The sequence below is a fragment of the Saccoglossus kowalevskii genome, chromosome 18 (assembly GCF_978046115.1).
Source record: "Saccoglossus kowalevskii chromosome 18, keSacKowa6.1, whole genome shotgun sequence".
Taxonomy (NCBI): Eukaryota; Metazoa; Hemichordata; class Enteropneusta; family Harrimaniidae; genus Saccoglossus; species Saccoglossus kowalevskii.
In genome coordinates, this window is record NC_140658.1 from 13,057,236 (window position 1) to 13,080,658 (window position 23,423).

Below are 23,423 nucleotides of genomic sequence, written 5' to 3' on the forward strand. Positions count from 1 at the left end.
CAAAGTGAGATCCATTTAGACAGGGTTTGATAATGTTTACGACATTCGCACTCTCAAAGGAAGCGTAGGTACAAACTGTAAATCAAATTGAATATTTAAAGAAAGAAGTGTTTACTCAACTGCTAAATTCAAGGGCATGTTGACTTGTGGAAGTCAAATTTTGATCAATCTTGACATTGTACTGTAGAATAATTTACTTTTTAACGGTTAATGGCACTGTACTACGTAGGACAATCAGTTTACACATACATACGTCATTTTGTAAATTGTAAATTGTATCAAAGAATGTCAAGAAAGGGAACTACGATAAACGTTTATTTATTTTATTTACTGTTTATGCTGTAAATTTTCACAAATCTAATTGCTCACAGGTTGTAGCGGGCATCGCAATTGCGACTAAATTATTAGTAATTACTGAACAACATACAGGACAGGTTTTGACCTATTTAAAACCACTCAGCATAAATTTAAAGAAAAATCAATTATTGGCAATTTAGGTAAACCGTAATACAAGATATCAATGTTCATGTGTTTAAGATCAATTGATTACGTTCGTTCGTGGAAAAACAAGACCTCATGACGACTGTATATGTTCAACCACATGTAAATGCAGTAAGTTTCAACAACATTTTACAGACCAAATCAACTTCAGAACAAAACATTTTCAGTGAGATTAAACAGCTTTCCCATGAAATGGTCCTCTATACCGATCTTCTTCAATATTGAATCGATACTATTATCTCCTGTAACAACAATTACCATGCTCGAAACGAGGCGATGAAATTGTCATTTCATATTTCCACTACTTTGATGAAATCCAGTTGGTCTCGAGTAATAAGTATGCCCTTTAGATACACTTATACTTGAGTGTCTGCAGATGACATAAGATGAATCAGTATTATTACAGTATTCTATCTTTATCATCGGCATTTTACAGTTCTGAGCTGATAAGTGATGAGAAGATCTACATGCATAGTGATAGGAACTCACCAGTTGAATCTCCGTGTATTTCAATAAGTTACAGTTTAAGTGCCATTTTTTAAGTGCAACTACGAACCACATACATATCTTTATTTAAATGGCGAATAATACGCATGTCCCTAAGATATATATCAGTGTGCCTGCAGTTGATATAAGATGAATATGTATTATCATCGTCTTTTCCTAAATTTGTTTTAATATTTGATGACATATTTGTTTGCATAGTGACCATAGACACTAATGTTTACATTTGCATAGTCTTTTTTGGCGAAACCTGTAAACTACGAATCACATATATATCGTTTGATTGTTCCTACAATATCTAGTTTATTAAACTGGTGAAGAAATTTATTACCTTTAATTTACTTTATTATAATTGTAAAACTATTTTTGGAGATGTAATTAGATCATAGTTGCTAATTCAAAGTCTAAGAAAATTCTAACCGTTTCACAATCCGTGAAAATTGCGACTACGTGAAACATATTTCTGTACACAGTGAAGTTGATGACCTGTATAAATCGCACTATATACATGTATGTATGACAGTGAAATTGAAGTTATATTTAAGCAATGTATGTATCAACGCAGTCAGTTCGAAAACAGGGTACAGCTCATAAATATCCAATGTTTAAACAGTGCGTGGAAAGTAGCGCTTTTCTCGTAAATAATGACGGCTACTGATTGGAACAATAAGAAAGTTTTTTTTCGTAGTGAATGCTGAACAAAAACCAAGAGCTGCCGAAGGTTAGTAAATTGTTATTGCAAATAGGAGCGCGCCAAATGTAGTGTACTGTGTTATGTTGTTACTGTATACACTCCCAGATGGAGTATAAACTATTTTAAATAGTTTCTTAGTGCGCGAAAAAGTATGTGGTATGCAATAATACATATATCATGGACAATACACTTCATGATAATGCTGTTCAGGGGCTTTGTAAACGCTAGTGATTCGTTTAAAATAACAATCGTCAAGCTGTGTTAATGTAATATAATATATAGTCTTTTATAGTTTTTTTAATAGGTCATGAACGTTTCTATGAATAGAATACAATATCACACAATTCACGTTTTTGTTGGTTCATTGTTAAATATGAAAACGAGGGCAGCAAATGTTTTCAATAACGAAAAAAAGAAAATATAATATTTAAACTGCTTTGTAACCCTAGGTTGTTCAATGTCCATCTTGTTTTATGTATTTTTTTAGTAATTTGCCAAGGCTTTGGTAAAACCAGCCACTAAATAGTGTTGTCTGGGGTCCCTCTTTCTATATAACTAACGCTACTTTTGAAAAGCTATAGAACAAATTCGGACAAATTGTTAGCACGTTTCAGCGTATTCCAATCGGATTAAATATCCCAAGCTGAGACGCATCAAGTATTTTTGAAGACAGGTGCACATGATCTGAAAGAGTGATTGCTATTATTGAGGACATTTTACTGATAAAACTCAAAAAAATGTCTCTATATAAAATTATTTTTCAACAGATGAAATCACATGTTATAAATGCTTAAAACGGTCAAGTTGCCTGGTCATAAAAGAGAAAAAATACTGTGGCTGAAAATAGTCAATAGAAATAATAACCCAAATGACGAATCACACACACTTTAGTCAACAATTCTGTCCAACATCATTGAGAGTTTCAAACTCACTGCTGCATTGCGACATGTTAACTTGGGCTAGTAATTAGAGTATGTCCTGCCTTTGAACTGTTTTATATCAGAATCTATAGTCATGAGAATCAAGCACACATCAATTAAACCACATTTTGTTATATTTAAATCGTCCTTTACAAAAATAAATAAACAACCAAAATCCCGTCTGCCGCTTTAAACATTACGAAACAAACTTGAAAAAACACATTTAGAAACACATTAAAGATGATTTATGACAAAATTTATTCAATATAAACACCGATAATAATTTTCATAATTACCGATTACGCGTGAATATATTAAAGATATAAGTTAATTTATTATACTCTCGAATTGTTAGCATTTCATTTGACTTGATTTATGACTGAAAGCAGCTAAATCGCATTAAAAACAATATGTAGCATATCAGGCCAGTTGTATACCATTGCCATGGAAACCTTGTTACATAAAAATCAGAACACGCAGTCAAATTACAGGTGTTAAAATAGGCTCCTCTGACAATCACGTGAATCTCACAGCTTATGCAGATGATGTAAGTTTTTTCAGACAGAGAAAACTCAGTGAGTTATGAGAAAGCAAAGAACTCCCGAATTATTCCTAGGGGCGGGCAGTTGGAAATCACGTATTGATAAACCACTAGGCATTGGTTGGCACAGTGATGGATTAAAACTATTGGTATGTATATTGGCACTTTAAAAGTACTGCTAACGTGAGGAGAAAATATACACGGACAGTACTGATATATTTTGTATTCGTCTCAATACGAGCATTGTACGCAAAATTGACACGTCATTCTGTTCACTGTTGTACATACAAAGTTAGACTTCACACAGCTTAGGTGTAGCTTATTTTGAGCTGTAAGAAATACTTGAATGGTGACACCAACGAATCACCTTAGAACATCTCAAGGGACAGTGTGATCTGAGTTAGAACCTTATCTTTACATATAGAGTTGTTACAAGGTTACAACGTCTATACTTTATATTAACCTCGCACACATGTGTTCCACAAAAATCCATTGACTGGTGCGAAGCACGTTACTAATGCATGTACTATAATAAATTTAGAATTTATGTTACAGGGAATGAACGCAATTTTCTCTCAAATTCAACACCTTCATTCTATTCTAGTTAACTGTTGGTTTCGTGACTCTGTATTTGTCAGCAAATGCAACATTATTCAAACAACACATTTTCATATCATTCTGATGATCTGTTATCTTGAGTGTTATCTAAATCTGATGTATATATGTCACTCTTTTAATGACAGTCATATGCAGTGACGTAATATTTTTTTACGAATAATCTGCCTGTAATGCATGTTTATACTCATTAACTGATTTTTATGGAATACTAATGTTTTTTATCTCGTCCCTCGTAACTCGTACCATAAATGAAACAGTATATCAGGTATATGGAAAGTACAAACTATGGATAAGATCAAACTGTTGTCATAAGATTGGTTTCTCACAGTCTTCTGTTAGTCGAATTTAAAACCGTGTTAAAGTATGCATTGATGTGTTTTCTGTGCAAACCTAGTCAATTATAGAAGATATTGAACGAATGACGATTACATTATTATTCATACTACAACTCATGTCCACTAATTAAGTAAATACTTTTCCCCCTGCCATATATTTGGCAACATAATTTTAGTGTTCATGTACAGTTATGGAATACGTTTACTAAAAGTTTGAACCCTAATCACCTAAAAAACGTTGACCAAAGTAAAGGTATATACAGAGACAGTTTACAAATCGCGTACAGTTAAATCTAGTGCCTGCTCTCTGTATATGGATACAGATGTAACAATTACAGGCTGTAAAAATATACATACATACGTAGATGAGAACATTTGATCAGGCGATAAGGCGTTGAATAATACTTAAATTTATGGCCCGTATCGATATATGAGAAAAAGTATTTTTATTTTTTACCCTGGCATTTTTCACGCATTTACAAGGGCAGTAAAAACATGTTTTAATGAGAGTAATACACAGATAAGACGCAATCTGCGGCAGGTAATATATAAATATATATCATAAATATATATCAGGGGTTAGGCATGGGAGTTAAACTTATTCGCTACACTTCTTTCTCAAGTTAACAGTAATGGTATATTTTTGTTGGTTGTTAATGTTGTAAAAGTCCTTTGACAGCCGACGGTTTCTATTCAGCCTTCACTGAGAAAACAATCTTTCTTAGTTTCGAATAGTGCCCGTTTACGAGTTTCTTTGCTCTGAAGAATGCTCATTTAGTGGGGAGGTATTTTTTCTAGGTTTTAAAAAATACTCGTTTACATGTTTCTGTGTTTTCAACAATAACTATTTACCAGGAAATGACTATTTTTCATAGTTGTAAAACAAAGAATACAATATATCCGTAACAATTTTAAAATGATACGTATTTTCCAGCAGCTACACTATGGTTTACGACCAACGATTTTCTCTGTTCGAGGAGCTGAATGTGTGCATGATCACTCCACAAGATGAGATAAGCAGGTACAGTTGCAATGAAAAGAAATATCTCGTTTAATATGAACCTCGACCCCCGCACCTGGTACGCAATTACCGAGAGATTTTTCAACATCCCCATACACTTTCTTGAGCACTTGATTAATGAGGTATCAAAAAACCGGACGCGGTATGTCTTTGATGTGAAGCCACAATTCCATTGATTTGTAAAATCATTGCTGTATTGGGAGAAATATAATATGAACAAAACACTGGGAATAATATTAACCGGAAATGATAAATGTAAATTCCGTTGATTGGGATCGGGGTTTGTTTTCATTGAGCCTTTATTAATAATATTAGCGTTGTGAGTGTCGCGTTCTACATTACTCATTGCGAGTTTACAAAAACACTCATCGCCAAGTCAATCTTTCCCTGTTTTCAGTCGACGTCTTTCGCTTCTCATGCCGTAACGTATCCGATGCGAAGGAAATATACGCCTTGTCATAGTAGCAATAATTGTATAGTATACGAGTAGTTAAAACTCAGGAACTGCATTCAAAATTAAACTGTTCCCAATAGGGTATTTTAGGTAATTCCATTATATGTTCGGAAAGTTTTTTTAATTAATTGTGTCAACCAGGGTTATTATTTTCGTGAAACCTTCAAAATATAATTAATTAAATGAACGAGCATTCTTATGAATGAAATAATAAAGTGCCAGACAACAAAAACGCATAAAAACATTGTTTGACTGAATTCTCATAAGTTGTAATAGTGAAACCCCGATTCGTTTTTTTTTTTGATTAACGTAGGCGGGTATGTAACTGTACACAATGGTCACTGGAGTATTGGGGTGTTGCAAAGTCCCTCAGTAATTGCCTACCAATTGCGGGAGTTAGGTATATGCAAATATCTTGCACGCGCTGTTAAGGCAAAATATTGTATGTATGTATGTATGTATATTGTGTTTGACAATTACTTTTACTAGTATTTATTCAAACATGCTTTGGATGTCCATGAGTCCATTATTCATATTATTGGCCGATTAAATCAATATAGATTCGTATATATTTCTCGTCCACGTGTCAATTCTAACAGTGAACAATTTCCAGATTTTATTCTTCAAACACATTGGTGCTTCGTGTTATGATTACTGTGGACATATGGTATCGGTTCATATGTCATTGAATTACATCAAATAGTAAAAAAATACATTCATTATACATTGTATAGTTTTGTTGTGAGCGTTTAAACTTGAATAAATTCAATCCATACGCTAGCCAAATTTTAAATGTGAAGTGTTTGTCAAAATAACCAAGCAAATTAATTCAACAATATTAATGATTAGTTTTATTATGTATGTAAGTGAATGCTTATCGTAAAATTGTACGTGACATTGGCGAATTCATTGCAGATGCTGATGGTTTTATTAAATTACTGGACACGCGCATTTACAAGAAACCAATTACCCGGTCGTAACGATGAGGGTATGTAATAAAAATGACCCGGTTGATAATCGAGGCAGTATATAAAAATATTGTAACAAGAGTTAATTTACAATACAAGTACTTATGTCTGCGACGTATGTCTGTATGTATTCCGGTTTCTGTTTGCTTATTTCATTTCCCGGAACAGTCGCAATGATGAATACATTTGTGATAATAATGTGGTTAAGCTGAATAGTTCTATCTTCTAAAAAAACAAAAAGCAAGAGTGGAACTGTATTGCTGTGTTATTTGGGTATTATAATATTATGTGATACAAATCCGTTCATTGATTTGTATTCTTTCAAGGCATGTATTACTATATATACAATTTTAGTAATATAGTCACATTATACAATATAATTAATATGTTCTACTTGTGTCCTGCAAACGCACTTCCGATAGTATGCACATAAATCTAGCCGCTGCATACACATGGTTAGAAAAACGTACAGCCAATACCATCTGATACGAAACAACCTCTCAATAAACGAACAACGTCATACCGAAAGATGGCGATATATAACACATCCAGTTAAGACAATGAACGTATATATGTATACACACATCATCACTCGTGTATGTCACTTGTTATTGAGAACCTTGGCACAAAGGAGATTATATCCAAATAAATCGACGTAATGCCACCATCAAAGCCTTACAAATTCGGGAATTTCTCATTATACAATTATGATATTATTTTATATGTGTTCACGTATTACCATGTGTGTCGACATTTTATCATAAAGGTAGTATCTATATGAGTAGGGGATGATAGTGTTTACGACTCTCAAAAAATGTTAATCAAATGATGATATGAGGTTCAAATGGGATTTCAACTGCTGTATTTTAAAATTATTCTTTTATTTGAGTTGGTCTTGATGTTCATTTAAATTGATTTGCAAACATCTGAAGAACGTTTATTCAACTGGCGATCTTTTTATTAAAACAATTGTTAATACGGCTGTGAATTGAACTATAAGATACGAATGGAAAAGTTGACCAAATTGTATAATACACGAGTTGATCAAGCTAGTGCTGACAGACCATTTATACCTTATCAGTGAATAGCACTGTATCTAGCACGGAAGTATGTTTAAACCTATCTACTCGTAGTTGTAATTACATTGTGACAGTTTCGCATCTATAAATATAGATACACTAAAAAATTATCAAGTGATATTGTATATGTTTTAGCAATGACATTCGTCCTAACAGGTAAAACATTTAAAGTGTTTATAAGCTTTTCCCCAATTTTAAAACACTTTTATAATTACAAAAGGTGTTTATAGTGAAATCACTTGTAAGTCAATGTTTTCGATTGCAACATTTTGTGAATTTTTGTATACAACACATTATGTAAAATGCTTCCACCTGAAATATTTATTGAAAAGTATTCATTATCACTTTTAAAAGACATTTTACTGAAGATACATTTTAAAAGATGTTTTCACCAGGAACACGTATTAAAAATATTCAATAAAACAACACATTTTTAAAAGTGCTTTCACTAGAAACATGTGTTGAAAAGTATTCATTATCACAACAATTTTAAAAGTGCTTTCACTATAAACACATATGTTGAAAAGTGTTTTCACCAAAAACATGTATTGCAAAGGTTTATCATCGCAATGCTTTGAAAAATGCTTTCACGCAAAACACAATTTAAATATTGAAAAGTACTTGTATCAGCGACACATTTTAAAATTAATTCCTAATATTAGCAAAATCATCTCGTCCGCTCTTAACAAGAATTCATTTTTTCTCTCCAGTGTGAAAAAAATACAATATCATCAAAATATTTTAAGTAATGTTGAACTTAATTATCTCATTATTGTTTCGAGGAATGTGATATTTGAATCAGAAATACTACTGTTGTTATAAAGTATGCAGAAACGAAAATATGACTACACACCAGTAAAACGAATTGAATTTTCCTGTTGAATTCTGTTCTATAATTTTATTTGGTAACATATATCATGACTCGGAGGAATGTCGACAATGAATTTATGCAGGATGTAATTTCCTGATGCTGTAAATCTAGTACCGTACAAACTCGCACATAATTAAATGATTGGAGACCGCTACAAATGACTATGCAGTACACGGCTGCATATGTTGGCTCTATCAATTACTTTGTTTACACGTTTTATAATGGAGTAACAAAACCACTATACCTTAAATGTTATTTAGGATGTCTCCTGGTTCCTTTTTTTCTCAGTAAATCTAAAGGCAATCATTCCAAATCTTCTGGATCCTTTCTTTCTCAGTAAATCTAAAAAGCGATAGGTTCAAATCGTTGTTGCTTCTTCAAAGAAAATGACACCTGTCATACTCCTAATTACAATTGTTTAATGAGCATGCTCACGACACAAGTTACCAGTTACTTGAACACGCAAACACTTTACAAAAGTGTGTCTCACAAACAAGTGAAAACCTAAATTATTGTTCAATATTAGTTTTCATATAGTATCGTATATATGAAATTTCTAAATGAAAGTGAAATAAATATGTTTATATTATTAACGACTTAAAGGGGCTCATTTAGATCATGCGCAAATTCGCGCATTCGGGTAGCAATCACCATTATATGGTTTTCAACATTGGGGCTCCGCCAATAGAAAATTAATTTATTGGACCATAGAAAGTTAACGCCTGTCCAGCGCTGCGTCATTTACTAACACGTTTGCTGACTTGAGGTTTGAAAACAGCTCCGTGTATGTTCAGTCTGCTGCTGAACACTGCATGGTAGACATAGGAGCGCATTATGCATAGTCGGGTGTTTAGGGTTGAAACATTGCATGTACATTTGTTTTCTGGAGTATTTCAAAAACAACAGTTTGGAAAAAATTTCTCTTATACATTAGCACTTTCTGAAACAGTTATGGTCTGGTATTGTGGGTTGAAACGTCGTTGGCGATTGTGCTTTCAAAAGTCCTTCAAATTGAACTGATTTCGAGAAAAATGTATGAATGTTCCGATGTGATTCGAACCACCGCCACCGCTCACCAAGTGTAGAATATCAAAGTCCATTAGGTAACAAAGAACTGCACCAGGTGTTTTGATTTCCAGTTGAATTATTTAAATTTAATAAAGTAGTGACATCCTATTACATAAAAAAAACACAAAAGTGCTCCGAAGATAGTAAGCTAGTAACAGCTAGTAAGATCTAAATCTACTATCTATCTTATCTGAATTATTAATAGTTTCCTAATTAAATTCTCCCACGTGAGACGCTTGATATGGATAGGTCATGAATGCCACACATAGTAATTTAAAAATGTAATGAGGGATTTCCGATTTCCTGATATACAGGTTAATTGATTTCGTGGAGGATTATAGAAAAACATACAAGTTTCAAAACGCGAATCTCATGTTGCACGTAACACCAATGTGTCTTTGTGTGGGAGGGGAATATTGTTAACATCAAATATCCATAAATATCGATTAAATCCCTTCAAAACAATGTCGTATACGTCACGCAAACATCGTAATGTTTTTTTTCTCATTTCAAAATAGTTTTATGTGTAAACAATCATTAAGTTTGATCATGCACCCTCAAAGAAAAACTCCCAGTTCAGTTTATGCGGAATGTGTTATGCTTTCTGTTTAGAAATCGAAAACAGAATTTCTGACTTGGATTGGTCTGTAACGTGTATCGAATAGTGCATGGCAACAATGTTCTTGGAGTAAATTATTTCAAGCTGCATTAACACACTAACATTATTGTCAGAATAGCTAACAAAATTTGTATAGCTAATGATATTACAGTGTACATATCCTGCCCTGACCATTCAATACATGCCATTTTGAGGGTCCTGTCACTTAAACTCGATTTTTATACCGTATTGAAATTATAATGTTGGCAAGTGGATACTATACTATCTCCTAGTATGCCACGCTCAGTTATTATTTTCAGCCAGACACATATGACAATTAACGCCATATCCATAAGCAAGTCGTAAATGCAATTTTCACAAAATATAATCGATATAGGCCATCCACTATGACATATGACATATGAATTCATCATCAACTAATCTTGCAAAACTCGTTCTCTCATCTACTCGTATTACTTTGAGGCCTTCATATATGGGAATGGTGATTATGCTATACACTGTCAGAAAATCAATATTGCTCTCAATTTGAGTATCATCACGCTGTTACTGACTGCGTCTACTATATTCGAGCGTGTTCATTTCACATAACCACGTATTTCCTGGCGTATTCATTTGAATGTTACCATGAAATGAATTTGATGGTATTACAATTTCCAATTGGAAAATACAGTACTTTTTTATTTTAAATGTTCATATCATTTCACGTTTTGATTATTGGATCACATTCTGATTCGAATTGTTTTGAACCAGTAACAAATGTGAGTATATAGGAGATGATGGTTAATATTTTAGTTTCATACTATGTGTATCACCAACAGTTTTCAGCTGAAAATTGCTTGAATTGCTTGAATTGAATTGAATTGAATTGTTTTTTTCAAGTATATGTGAACATTGAATATAATTTGTTAACATACAACGTTGTTAATATGTACGAATACTTACCTCATTCATGCAGGTTATCATCTTCTAACAGGAATTTACGTGACATTGGTCGACGAATGAGAACATGATAGTTTAATATTCGGCATCTAATTTGTTATAAATAGGTAATATGTATTGGTCATGTTTCGAATATGTTCTCTTCAATATGTGTTCTAAACGAATTATTTTATATGGCTAGATATACATGCGCATTGGAGACTTGTCACACAGGGAAGCACTTTTATGGTTTCGAATAAAACACACTGTTTATCGCATTGACTGTTCAATACGGATGATAAATTAAACTTAAAATTTGTATTTTTATACTGTCAGAGAAAATTAAAGGCTTGGTCAGAGAGAAGCAGTCTGCCTGGCTAATATTGAATTTATTTAATTCTGTTGTTGTTGAATATTGCTGCTTTTATACTTCTAAATTGCCAGGAATAGATATAGATATATATTTAAAAGAACAAAATGCCGCATATTAGAGGTATTTTACACTGGGGGAATAAACAATCAAACCATTAAACGGATACTAGGGTGAAACTGTATGAAAGAATAGAATAGTTGGAGGGGTGAGTACATGAAATTATTAGAGACAGTATTCCAGAAAAAAATACAACCAAATACATTCATCGATAGTAGTATCAAGACAGGACAAGTAATTGAAGAATTTTTTTGTATCAAAGAAGAAAGATTTTACAAAAGGTCTGAACACACATGGAGAGTTGCACGTAAATCAAATATATTTTTAGTTTCAAATAAATACAATGTTTAATTTTTTTGAAAAATTGAAATCGTACTTTATCAATGTAAGAGTTTTATAATGAATATTATCTTGACTATACAGTTGTAAAATTGCAACTGTGTGTTTATGTTTCTTTCCTAAAAAAATAAAAATATGCAGACGTGAATACATTACACAATGTGTGTTTTGTGTATATTTTGCTTGTTTCACTGTCTTTCTTTTTGTTTGTTAAACATTATATTAAATACACGACTGGTTATTTACTACCGCAAGAGACTCTGACACAAAATTGATATTTTCAGAAATAAATACACGATATTTGTTGGATTGCCTGTATGTGAAGACAATGTGAATTACTTTTACAGTACGTACGTGCCATCACTGTTCCTTTGATTGTAAAACACATGTGGCCGTTGAGGGAGTTTCATTATATCTGAATCGATAATAAATTTCAAGCCCAGTCACTCGTATTGCGCCTTAGTTGACAGATGTGGAGTTCGTCAATAACGGAACTCGTTTTGCTACACGCGTAGTGTTGACGACTGCTTGACACATACAATGGTGTCTTAGCTACGTACGTTTACCGGCCGTATTCCGCAATGGATTTCACCAATTTAAGCGATTATAACAGAACTGAAACATACAGACCCGACCTACCGCCGTGGTTGTTTAATTTCGTGATCCCTATATTCTTCAGCCTCGTCTGCGTAATAGGATTGATCGGCAACGGAATTGTGATCTACATTATACTTCGCTACCCAGGAATGACATCGCTGCCCAATTTGTACATCTTAAACCTGGCGTCTGCGGATTTCCTTTTTCTACTCGGGTTGCCTTTTATGACGTATTTCAACACAACGAAGCGGTGGATATTTGGTAACGTAATGTGCAAGGTAGTGATGGGAATCGATGGTTCTAATATGTTTACTGGTATTTTCACTTTGACTGCGATGGCTATTGATCGATACTTAGCTATCGTTCACATCGTTTGGTCTAAAAACTATAGGACAGTCCGCAAAACTAAAGTGGTGTGTGCCGCGACTTGGATCGGCGCGTTTACTGTCACGGTTCCGTTGTGGATGTACTCAGCGACACAAACGTTCGATGGAGTAACGGTCTGTAACGTCATCTGCCCGGTGTTAGTCGGACAGCTGTTCATTATATACACGTTTCTCTTTGGTTTCGTTCTACCGTTGATATGTATTATAACTTGTTACTGCAGGATACTAAGATACCTGACAAATGGAAGATCGCGTCAACGCCGACGACAGTTTCACGTCGGTAGAGTCGGTGCGATGGTGCTGTTTTCAGTGATTCTATTCGTTATATGTTGGCTCCCTTTTTGGATTATAAGACTGCTGTTACTCTCTGATGATCACAGTCTAACGTTTGCATTACAGGTCTCGTACTACGTCAGTGTATTCCTGAGCTCCATAAATAGCTGTTTAAATCCGCTAGTATACGCGTATTTCAAGCAAGATTTCCAAGACGTGATTAAACACTGCATATGTGATTGCAAGTCACACGACGAAACGATACCCAGGTTTCGCTGTTCATCATACTGAACTAAATTCAACAATAATAACAATGTGAATTGACCTGATAAATTAATGCTCCGTGCTTAACTTTGGCAACGTACCTACAACATCAATACTATTTCTTCAACTAACATACTGGCGGGCTTGTAATATTTCCCAAATGTCAGACCCACGTGCTAACTTGACTGAGTGTCTTGGGGGAATCGACAAGATTATTAAGTATTATTACCTGTTTCTATGTACACTATATACTATGTCTAAAAGCATAATCGTGGTTTTCTGATTATAACATTTAGAGGTATACTAAACAATGTTTCATTTCATGAATGGGTATATTTGATTGAATCATCTGATATAGTTGTGGGTCTTTTATTACTAACGAACAATCAAAAATCAATTTCCCTTATCAGCGAAAATAGCAACAAATTTTTGTGACTATTTAATGCAGATTTCGTTGATAGAGAATGAGCGAGACAGACTTGCAGTTAGTAGGCAATTCGAAATTATTTAGACTCTGGTGAGATCTACACTTAATGTAAACATGTACTCGAATAATATCAGTTGTTTAATGCCGTACTTGTGAAGTTATGCTTCCATTGCGTGCTTTATCTGATTCACGGTCACAGAGAAGTAAAATACAATGTCAAACAGATATTTCTTACCTTCGACATATACTTTAGATAAGCATGACCGGAAACAGATAAGTCCGCAGGAAAAAAATGCTATATAGTGATAGATTGGGAAATTAATTATACAGGGGAATGTCTGCACTTAGTCGTATCACGGGACATGCACCGGAATATGTTGGAAAACGTATGCACAGGTCAGGTAGTTAGAAAGTACACAAATCTGATTATTGTTTTTATTTTTTTGCATTTTTATTTTTATATATGTTGGTTTGTGTATTTTTTGTTTGTTTGTTTATTCATACATTTTTAGCGCAAAAAACTTATGCTGAGATAATGAATAGCTAATTGAACTAATTAAAATATGAAAATTAAAATCATAGATTGTAATCAGATTGACAATACACTTTATTCTGCAAAGTTAAATTATGTCACATGTTATTGTAAAGAGTTTATTCAACCATTAAAAAGATTATCCAATATTCCAATAAAATGATGAACGTTAAATAACATTAATAATATTTCCTGCAACAACCAAAGTACTGATTAAAACTCGGTTATAATTACCAGTCACGATTAATACTGTCCTGATCTACAACGGTGGTTGGAATAGCGTGACAGTTTTAAACTGTAGAATGTACCGCATGCAGTAATTCACATGGAATGGAGCGCAGCTACCGAAAAGAAACATGATGTTGAATAACATAGTATTGATAACCTATATAGTACACGTATCTGTTGGTTGTTTTACATGCATTATTTACTACACGTTGGTTTCTGCAGAGCACTTATTTTCTAATTGGGCATAATTACAAAACATTTTTAATATTCCGCGACAATCATGGTTATTTGAACATGTTCTAATTGAGGTTTATGGTAATATGTCCAATGTCACAGTGTAAGGCCTGATTATTGATATTGAGAGAAACACCCACAGAACTGACACTGGACAGGAAGAACTTTCACTGCTAGAATGTGGTAGACAAGATCGGGATATCAAAAAATATCAAGTTAAGGCTCCTGGCTTTAGTAATTCTCATAATAATGATAAGATACAAAACACAGAATAATACAATGAATAAATTCACTAAAATAGGAGGAGGTGTGCAGTTCCAGAATGTGGAAATTGATGACAGTGTATGGCTTCTTGCAACACAACAACAAAGAGATACAGGAGTCTTGCTTGCAGAGAAACGCTGTTATTCTGGAGGGCACTGTTGATAGATGAATATCGAAGAGCAGTTCATACAAGTCTCAAAGAATGATGATTGAAGCCTGTATTACTTGTCTCACAATTTAGTAGCAGCAACACACACTTAATTGAAAAAGTGAAAAACAACTGTCCTCAATCTTGCCTTTTTATAGAGCACAAATGGTCCAGTTTCAGGTATACCATCTGGGTTCCCACTGGAGCCAATCGGAATTTAGTCTTACTAGGAGCTGTCTCACGATGACATGCAAGCCCTCATGTAGGCAAGTCGTAAACATTCTTTGTTATGTAAATCACAAACACACCTGGTAGTTTCCAATTGACCTTCCAGAGTTGTAAACAAGTATGATCTGTATGAGAGTTATCACACGAACAAAGAACACCGGTTTTTTTTTACATGTTACCATTTTATTTATTAAAATCTTGTTTTAATTATTATATTAATAAACTGCTACACGGTCAGTTTCATATTCACTTTATTAATATCTACATTTCTATTGACCTGCAGTTGCCGTCTGATAACTCATCCTTCATTTACATACTTTTTTTCTTTCAATTACATTTAAACATTCGCCATGATTTACATGTAATTTGTTTATTTAATTTTGTTTAATTTAATAACCGTGTTTTGATATAACACGTGCATTTGCATTGGGCGATTGATTGGACGATTCGTTTGAGTACAACATACAAAGAAAGGAATTTCTTTCTTCTCACTGGTGAACACATGAATCGTGAATGTTAAAAACGGCACTAGGTGGTCGTTCATTATTAGACATAAAATATTATCAAGTCTCGAAAATAAACAAAGAAAAAACATATATTTCCTGGTTTGTGGCCAATCCTTGGAGAATCCCACAATCGCTTTTAGGCTTTCGAACCGATAAGAGCAAAAGTATCAACCCTTCAGATCATGTAGACATGTGCGGATATGTAGGGTAGATTGGGTAGATTGGGTTCTTCTTCACGCTATTACCCAATGAAGTAGCAAATAGGAACGACAATTCCATATGGTGATCAGAGGAGCGCGTTGAGGCAAAGATTGTAATTATAAAATGCCATGAAAAATTAACGTAAATACGTTCGATTTCAACACTGCGTATGTGTTCAGTGTTATGAATACCCATCCACTATAACCTTAAAACAGCGAATCGTGCAGCGAATTAACGATGTATTCACTTTTTCAATTGATGTTTAATGTTGCTTAAACAGTTTCTGAAAAACTCGTTGCAGAGCAAAAGGTACGGGTGTTTATTAAGTGTCACATGTACACATTGCAATTCAGATATAAATGTGGTTGTTGGAAGATTTTCCGGAATTTTATCAGTGTATTGTGCAGTGGACTACTGGTGTACTTATGCCCACGATGTCCAACTGCCGTTGCTAGAGCAAATTACTGTATTATGGGCCACAAGTTTGGTGGTCATACCTGCCACAGCGACTGCTGAGTACACACCGTAATCCAAATGAGTTTATGTTCGTTCAAATTGTCTCAGAATACTTTCACCACAAGACCAAATAATTTGAATTTTCACAACTGTGATTGTCTTTCGACATTAGCTGCATGGTTCCTAACGTTCTTTGCGCATTGTGCGCTTGTGAAATCGGTAGTTGATAATATTTCTGAAGAGTTATTTCAGGGAGAGACTGAACGACCGTCGTTGAAAAAATCAGAAAAACAGTAATTCATTGAAACTTAATACAATATATTTTTCGGTCTGACCAACATAATAGCATATTATCCCTTCAGCAGGGTTATTATTGATTAAGGTAGAGATGCAGTTTACGTGACAGATATTTTAATTAGTTAATTAGAAAACCAAGATGACCTTCCTTGTCCACAAAACTATATATTTTCGGAAAGCTTATTGTATGAATTTTAAAATTTTGTAAATATTTTTTTTAATGGACACTGTAATTAGAAATATGCACAAAAATGTGCTTTTTTGGTCAAAATTTATTTTTAAAAATTTAGCTTCTAAACCATGCTTCTGTTTCCTGACAAGATTGGTTTACGGGTACATATGTTTACTATGAAGAAAACGCTGTCTTGAAAACTGTCTACCAGCAGCAGCTCAAATTTCACTACTTCAAGTTTATGCATAAATTAACACCCAGGCTAGTTGTCTGTACGATTGTTGTACAACTGTTCAACCAAAAATAATGCCCCGACGGAGTTTTTAAGATAAACACATTGCCAATCATTTGTCAAAATTTCAAAACAAAAGGTCAAAGCGTCTAAGCTATTTGTTTTAAAGTTCTGGGATGTGCACTAAAAAGAAGCTGAGATAATAGCTAATTTGCATAACCATTTACTCAGTAAGAAGTTTGCTAATGTTCATAATTAAAATGGCTGTAACAGTTCCAAATTTAAATGTATTGTTTTTTTGTAAAGTTAAATATAGTGCATAATATGGAGATCCCGTCATTCCTTTTTTCACCATGTTTCTTTTTTATTATTTATGTACACTCTTGCTAAGCATTCAAAAGAGAGAATGTTTGCACCTGTTATCTATATTTTAAAATTGTCTTTTGAGTATGTTCCCCTATTCAAAATTCTACAAAATTTTAACAGTCTATAGCCAAGACTGTTTGGATAATAAAAAGCAAAAACAAATTTCACCCCCAAGTGCCCACAAAACTGCATCTCCACCTTAATTTGACAATAGCGGTTTCATGTCAGTGGAAGAATGAATAAATCAATAATTGCAAAACACATTTCCATGCTAGGAACAAACACCGTGACAAAATATGATACACGTGGAGAGACCCACATCGATGCATAGAACACGTAATAGTGTTGCCCGCAGACCATTCAGCTACACATGGGTGGTGATTTGCTTCGTGACCTGGAAAATGCTGTACCTGACAAGTTCCTGCCTATATACATGAACTATTTTAAACATATCCCTACTATACGAATACGTAATTAAGTTATATTCAATAATGCATCTATTATTTACCTGAAATATGCTTATATCAACCATGTGTAATACACACGTCTGGTTATGGTTGCCAAGGCGCTCTATAAATGGCCGTGATTCGCTTGAACGGAAACGCACCACGCTGTGTTAATGCAATATACTAAGAATACTTTGATACCGCCGCTGGGAATGTTAAAGAAATGAAGCTTGTTTAAGCAATTGTGATCTTTTGTAGTTACTCTAATTGCCCGTGAACGTTTCTATGTATATCATACAATAGATAATATATACGTACTCTTCTGTATTTTGCTCTGACAGTGCTCGTTATTTTGTTACCACGATACGAGACACAGCAGCGAAATGGTCTCAAGCAAAACAAAATTTGGTATTTATTTATCTTTTACGGTTTTGATATATGGAATGTCTTGTTGAAATGACATTTTAATCATTGTCTCTGAGTTATTAGGAAATTCGCAAATATTGGTAGATGCTCTAGCAAATTCCGTCACCAGTGCTGAAGAACTGACACACAGATAAGCATTAAAGTCGAAACACATTTTTGAATACACTGAATCAGTTAGACATCCGGTGGTACTGAGAGTGCAATAGGCTGTATCTTTGTATTATATTATGGAATACGTTTATTCACATCCAACTCGCTATAGCATAGTTGTTAAGAAGTTTCATGCCAATTATGATTGAGATTGTGTTACTGTATTGTTTCCTTATATAACCATATAATGATTTATTCAATATATTCATAGATAAGCATTCTCATATTTCATAAGGCCTATATCGAGTACGACGTGTAGCAATGACCACGACAAATTAGTACAATAGAATACTATGTGCTTAGGTCAAACATTATTGCGATTTTGTTGAAGCTATAATTGATAATGTTACTTTATTTACATAATTAAATTTAGCAAAATCGACAAGTAACTAAGCAACCTATACCCAGCGGTGTATTGCTGAAAATGATGTAGTACGGAGACAGATTAATTACAGTCAATGTCCTGAAGCCCTCGCATGTTAGTATTGGATTTTCAACAATCCTATAGTTTTGAGTAAACGTTATTTAAAATGTCCAGCTTGTCATATTACATAATATTATTATACATCTGTCACCATAACGCCATAAGTTACAGCGTGTCGTGATTTTGCGGTATTTTACGGGGTATTTTCATCCTACCATATTAGGAAATGTGAATTCCAAATATGAAATGATTACGCACGTAAGCGTTCTCTAATAATAAAAACAAAGAAAGTACACCGTCGCATCGAGCTCCGCTGCGCTTCGGTCGATATTACCGCTGTACTGTCTTCGTGCATACGTTGAGATATCCTCGTAATGACCTCATGTTATAATGTGAACACTGAAGTTAAATATGCGCTACTTTAACATAAAACAAGTTGATTTGATTGATCGTATAGGACTTCGTGAAATTAACCTTCTGATGTATTGCCTCTCTCGGTTATTATCGTATGGGCTGCAAGGATGAACGTGTCACTACCATGCACTGAAATGGAAATATATTGCGAGTTTTAGGTGTAAATGTTTTTAATTTCCACGATCTAGACCACCACTGCACTAACATCAGTAACGTCTATTACCACAGCTATTTCTTCGGCCTATTGTAATATTATGCACGTCAAAATATCTCCTGTCGCATCAAAATCGACATATGCGTTAATGTGAAACATTTAAGTTTTCGATTAGTGGTTGCTGTGTAATAATATAATGTAAACATGTACTGATCACTCATGTGAAACAATCATTTAATTTACTGTTATTGAATTGTTTTCATCACAATTTAAGAATAGGTGGTGCCTTTATTTATTATGCTATTCTAGAAAATAATTACATTTCAGTTTTGTTCGTTCAACGTGGCTTTGAACAAAATTAGTGCTGACTATGATGCTATTCCCGGGGCGGAGCTACGTCACAGAACGTTTCTATTATGTCGCTACTATCTGCACCACTGAATCATATACTTCTATGGGCTCGTCGGCATAATAAGCAGTGTCTTTCTATGATTTTTTTTTTAAACTGAATCTCCGAGACTGTTGTGTCATTAGAACATCTGATATCGAATGTATTTTTTTACGCAGCTTGTTATCTCATCAAGACTATAATGTATTTACTTCAATGACTAAAGGATCTTTCATCTGAAGGTGATATATACATTACCCTCATGCACAGTTTCGAGCGCCAGAATAAACTAAATAATACACTAGGTTGTAAGCAATTAAAAACAACAGGCAGCTAGGTAGGTGTCTGGTTCTAAACACAGTCCAACATATCAATTAAATCAAATAGTCATTTATATTACGTGATTGATTATATGTGCAAATGATAATATAATATTCGAAAAATGAAATGCGTCATCAATAAAATGTGAGTATAGCCAAACCAAATAGATCAGGTCGTGTTACATATTAACATAATGACATGAACTAGCCTAAATAATAAAATGTTTGTTTTATTCAATATTTTTTCCCAACAAGATCTGTAATGGAATGAATGAATCGTTATATACATTTGATTTTTTGGCTTCCGACACGTATTGTCTCATAGAAAAAAAAACTAGCCTTAAGTATTAAACACTCTTTTTATGTTGTTAGCATACAGATTTCACCTCCTCACAACATCTTAAGCTGTATCACCATGGCGATGCGTATTCCAGATGTATCTACTATCCATGGGGCATGTCTTCTCTACGTTGTCTCTGAGAAAATCTAAAGAAGATCTAAAACCTCTTATTTTTATATGATGTGTATGTATTGCTTACATATATAATGCTTTTTAATGACACTCTTGAATATAAGTGTCGTAAAATTCAAATATGGTTAGTGTGATCTTATATGTTTTGCAGAATTCTTCTTTTACTAACCATGGCTCTTGAATATTTCAAAAATAATTGCTTAGGTGCAATCAATTGTTTACTGCACATCTCTCTGACGCGTAATGCATTGATGCATTCCCACACAAAATATCCTCAGTATGAAATGATCTCAGCAATAATAATTATATTCGCCCTTGCAACGTGATTCAGTTAGAATTGCCGAAACGACATTCTCTCGATTGTTCGTTACCATAAACAAGGACATCAGAAGAGTTCTATCAGTGATTGCTACTGGACATTCACCGTGGACGCTGTTCGAATATGATGAAGAAAAATTAAATGTTGATCACACCAGGATGAAAAAAAATGTTGTTCAAAATACGTGCACGAAAATTACTGTTCAATCCACCCAAACAATCTACTGATATTGTGATAGATGGGTGTTTATTTGGAACATACGGTTCTTTTAATGCAATGAACATACATGGAGATAAGAATGAAGTAGATACAAGGAAATACCTGGAGGGGTAATTGATGGTGATCTAATTTCAGAAGCGTACACTGTATGCATGATCATATGAGCCAAAATAGATATTCACTGGTGAATACGATCAGGTTTTTTTTATTTAACCTCGTATTTCTGAGTTACTACAGTACCTTGACCACAAACACTCATGGTTCAACACTGAAGACCAGTTTAGTTGTTAGGTAGGCGATGTTGTTTGTTGCAATGTCATATCAACATAGCGTCTCCTCATCAATAAAACCAGTCTGTCTACTGACTGTACCGATAACGACATTAAAGCTATCTCCCCCAATACAAATTGAGCTCTAGACGGCTTCAATTCATCAAACATATTTCCGAGTTCCCACACATAATGTGTATTTTGATAGTTACCAGGCGATGTTCACATACTCACATGTCAATATTGTTTTGAATGGTCATTTGTTGTTAAATTATTGTTTCTTGTTTTGATGTATAATGAATAACATATAGGTGAAAATCACCTTGCTTATATTATTGTCTCCCCTGATGGGCTGGTGATAGATGTAAAATACTAACTAATCATGAATGTTGCCTAATAAAGTGTAAGCCTAGATAAAGTAGATTTGTGTTCTGCCATACCAACCTATTAGGTGATTCTAATGAATCTAAATTATGTCAGAATCGGAAATTTACTAGTTTATATTTGTGGTATTGAATATCTACCATTTGAATGTGATAGTTGTATACCACGTATAATTGTCACCAGCCTAAACCATACCTGTAACGATTCTAGTACGTTTAATGAACACAAAATGTTATGCAGTTGTAAATCTGCCCAGAAAATACAATGAAAAATACGTTGTTAATGAAGTATATCCATATGCTCCATGGTTGTACTGACCACGTCATTTTGTCCTTCATTGTAGTATTGGACACGCTACTTCAATTATATAATGTGTTGGCTGTCAATACAGTAAAAAACGCGACCCTGACACAACATTTCACACTGCATTGACGAGCATTTCACACTGCATTGTTTTTTTGTTTCTCTAAATGTTAATTTTATGTAATAGGATATCTACCTTGTTGATTTATAGATGATCGCTGTATGATTCTGAATACTAGATCACATTCACACATAGAAATACATCTCCCAGTGAACGAAATCTTAATTGTTTATTTGTTGCTTAGAGTGCACTTCGTCTAGTAAAGTAAATTATATATCCTTATGTACCCGCCACTATACTGACACACTATATTAGTTCATATTATAAATTACATTAAAACCATGACGGTTAAAAGTGCCTTTACTTACGTCGACAATTCAGTTCAGTTCCGTTACGAATTACACTGAGGTGGTATCCGTTACAAGTTGCTTGTATCCCATCAACTCATGCTTAAAATGACACGGTGTTTCAACTCAAGGAAATGCTGTCTTCTGTAAATTTTCAAGAGGTGCTTAAATTCCCTGAAGTCTACATCAACTTGTACTCACTAACTGTAGGAGTAATTTTCAAACAAACGCACCGAGGACCCTTCATAATGGCTAAGCATACGCTCTATGAATGTTACATAACGTTTCTCATACATACTGAGTGTAGAACCACAAGCATTTGGCTATTTTCTATGTACGAGCTGTATGGACAAGCACACGCACTAAGGTTTCAACATGACGATGCCCTACAAACAAATCGACTGTAAGAATGATTGCCAAGCTTATGCACCAATAATACTATGTAACAGTTTCTTGTCCATATCGACCGTATGAACACATGCCAAGCATATGCACCAACATGACAGTTTCTTGTACATGCCGATTAAAAAAAATGGTTATCAAGCACACGCATCAAGGGTACTATTTTACAGTTGTATGTCATGACTGTAGGAACGATTACCAAGCACACTCACCAAAGATGCTACATGGAGGTTT

At 34.0% G+C, this 23,423-nt stretch overlaps 1 protein-coding gene across 1 annotated transcript; it reads left to right on the forward strand.

Annotated features, from left to right (window-relative positions):
- Nucleotides 1-12,461: 12,461 nt before the first annotated feature.
- LOC100375225 (somatostatin receptor type 2-like) lies at nucleotides 12,462-13,711 on the forward strand. The gene has a single exon (XM_002736184.2). The coding sequence runs from the start codon at nucleotides 12,462-12,464 to the stop codon at nucleotides 13,425-13,427; it is 966 nt and encodes a 321-aa protein (XP_002736230.1). The 3' UTR covers nucleotides 13,428-13,711.
- The last annotated feature ends 9,712 nt before the right edge of the window (nucleotides 13,712-23,423 follow it).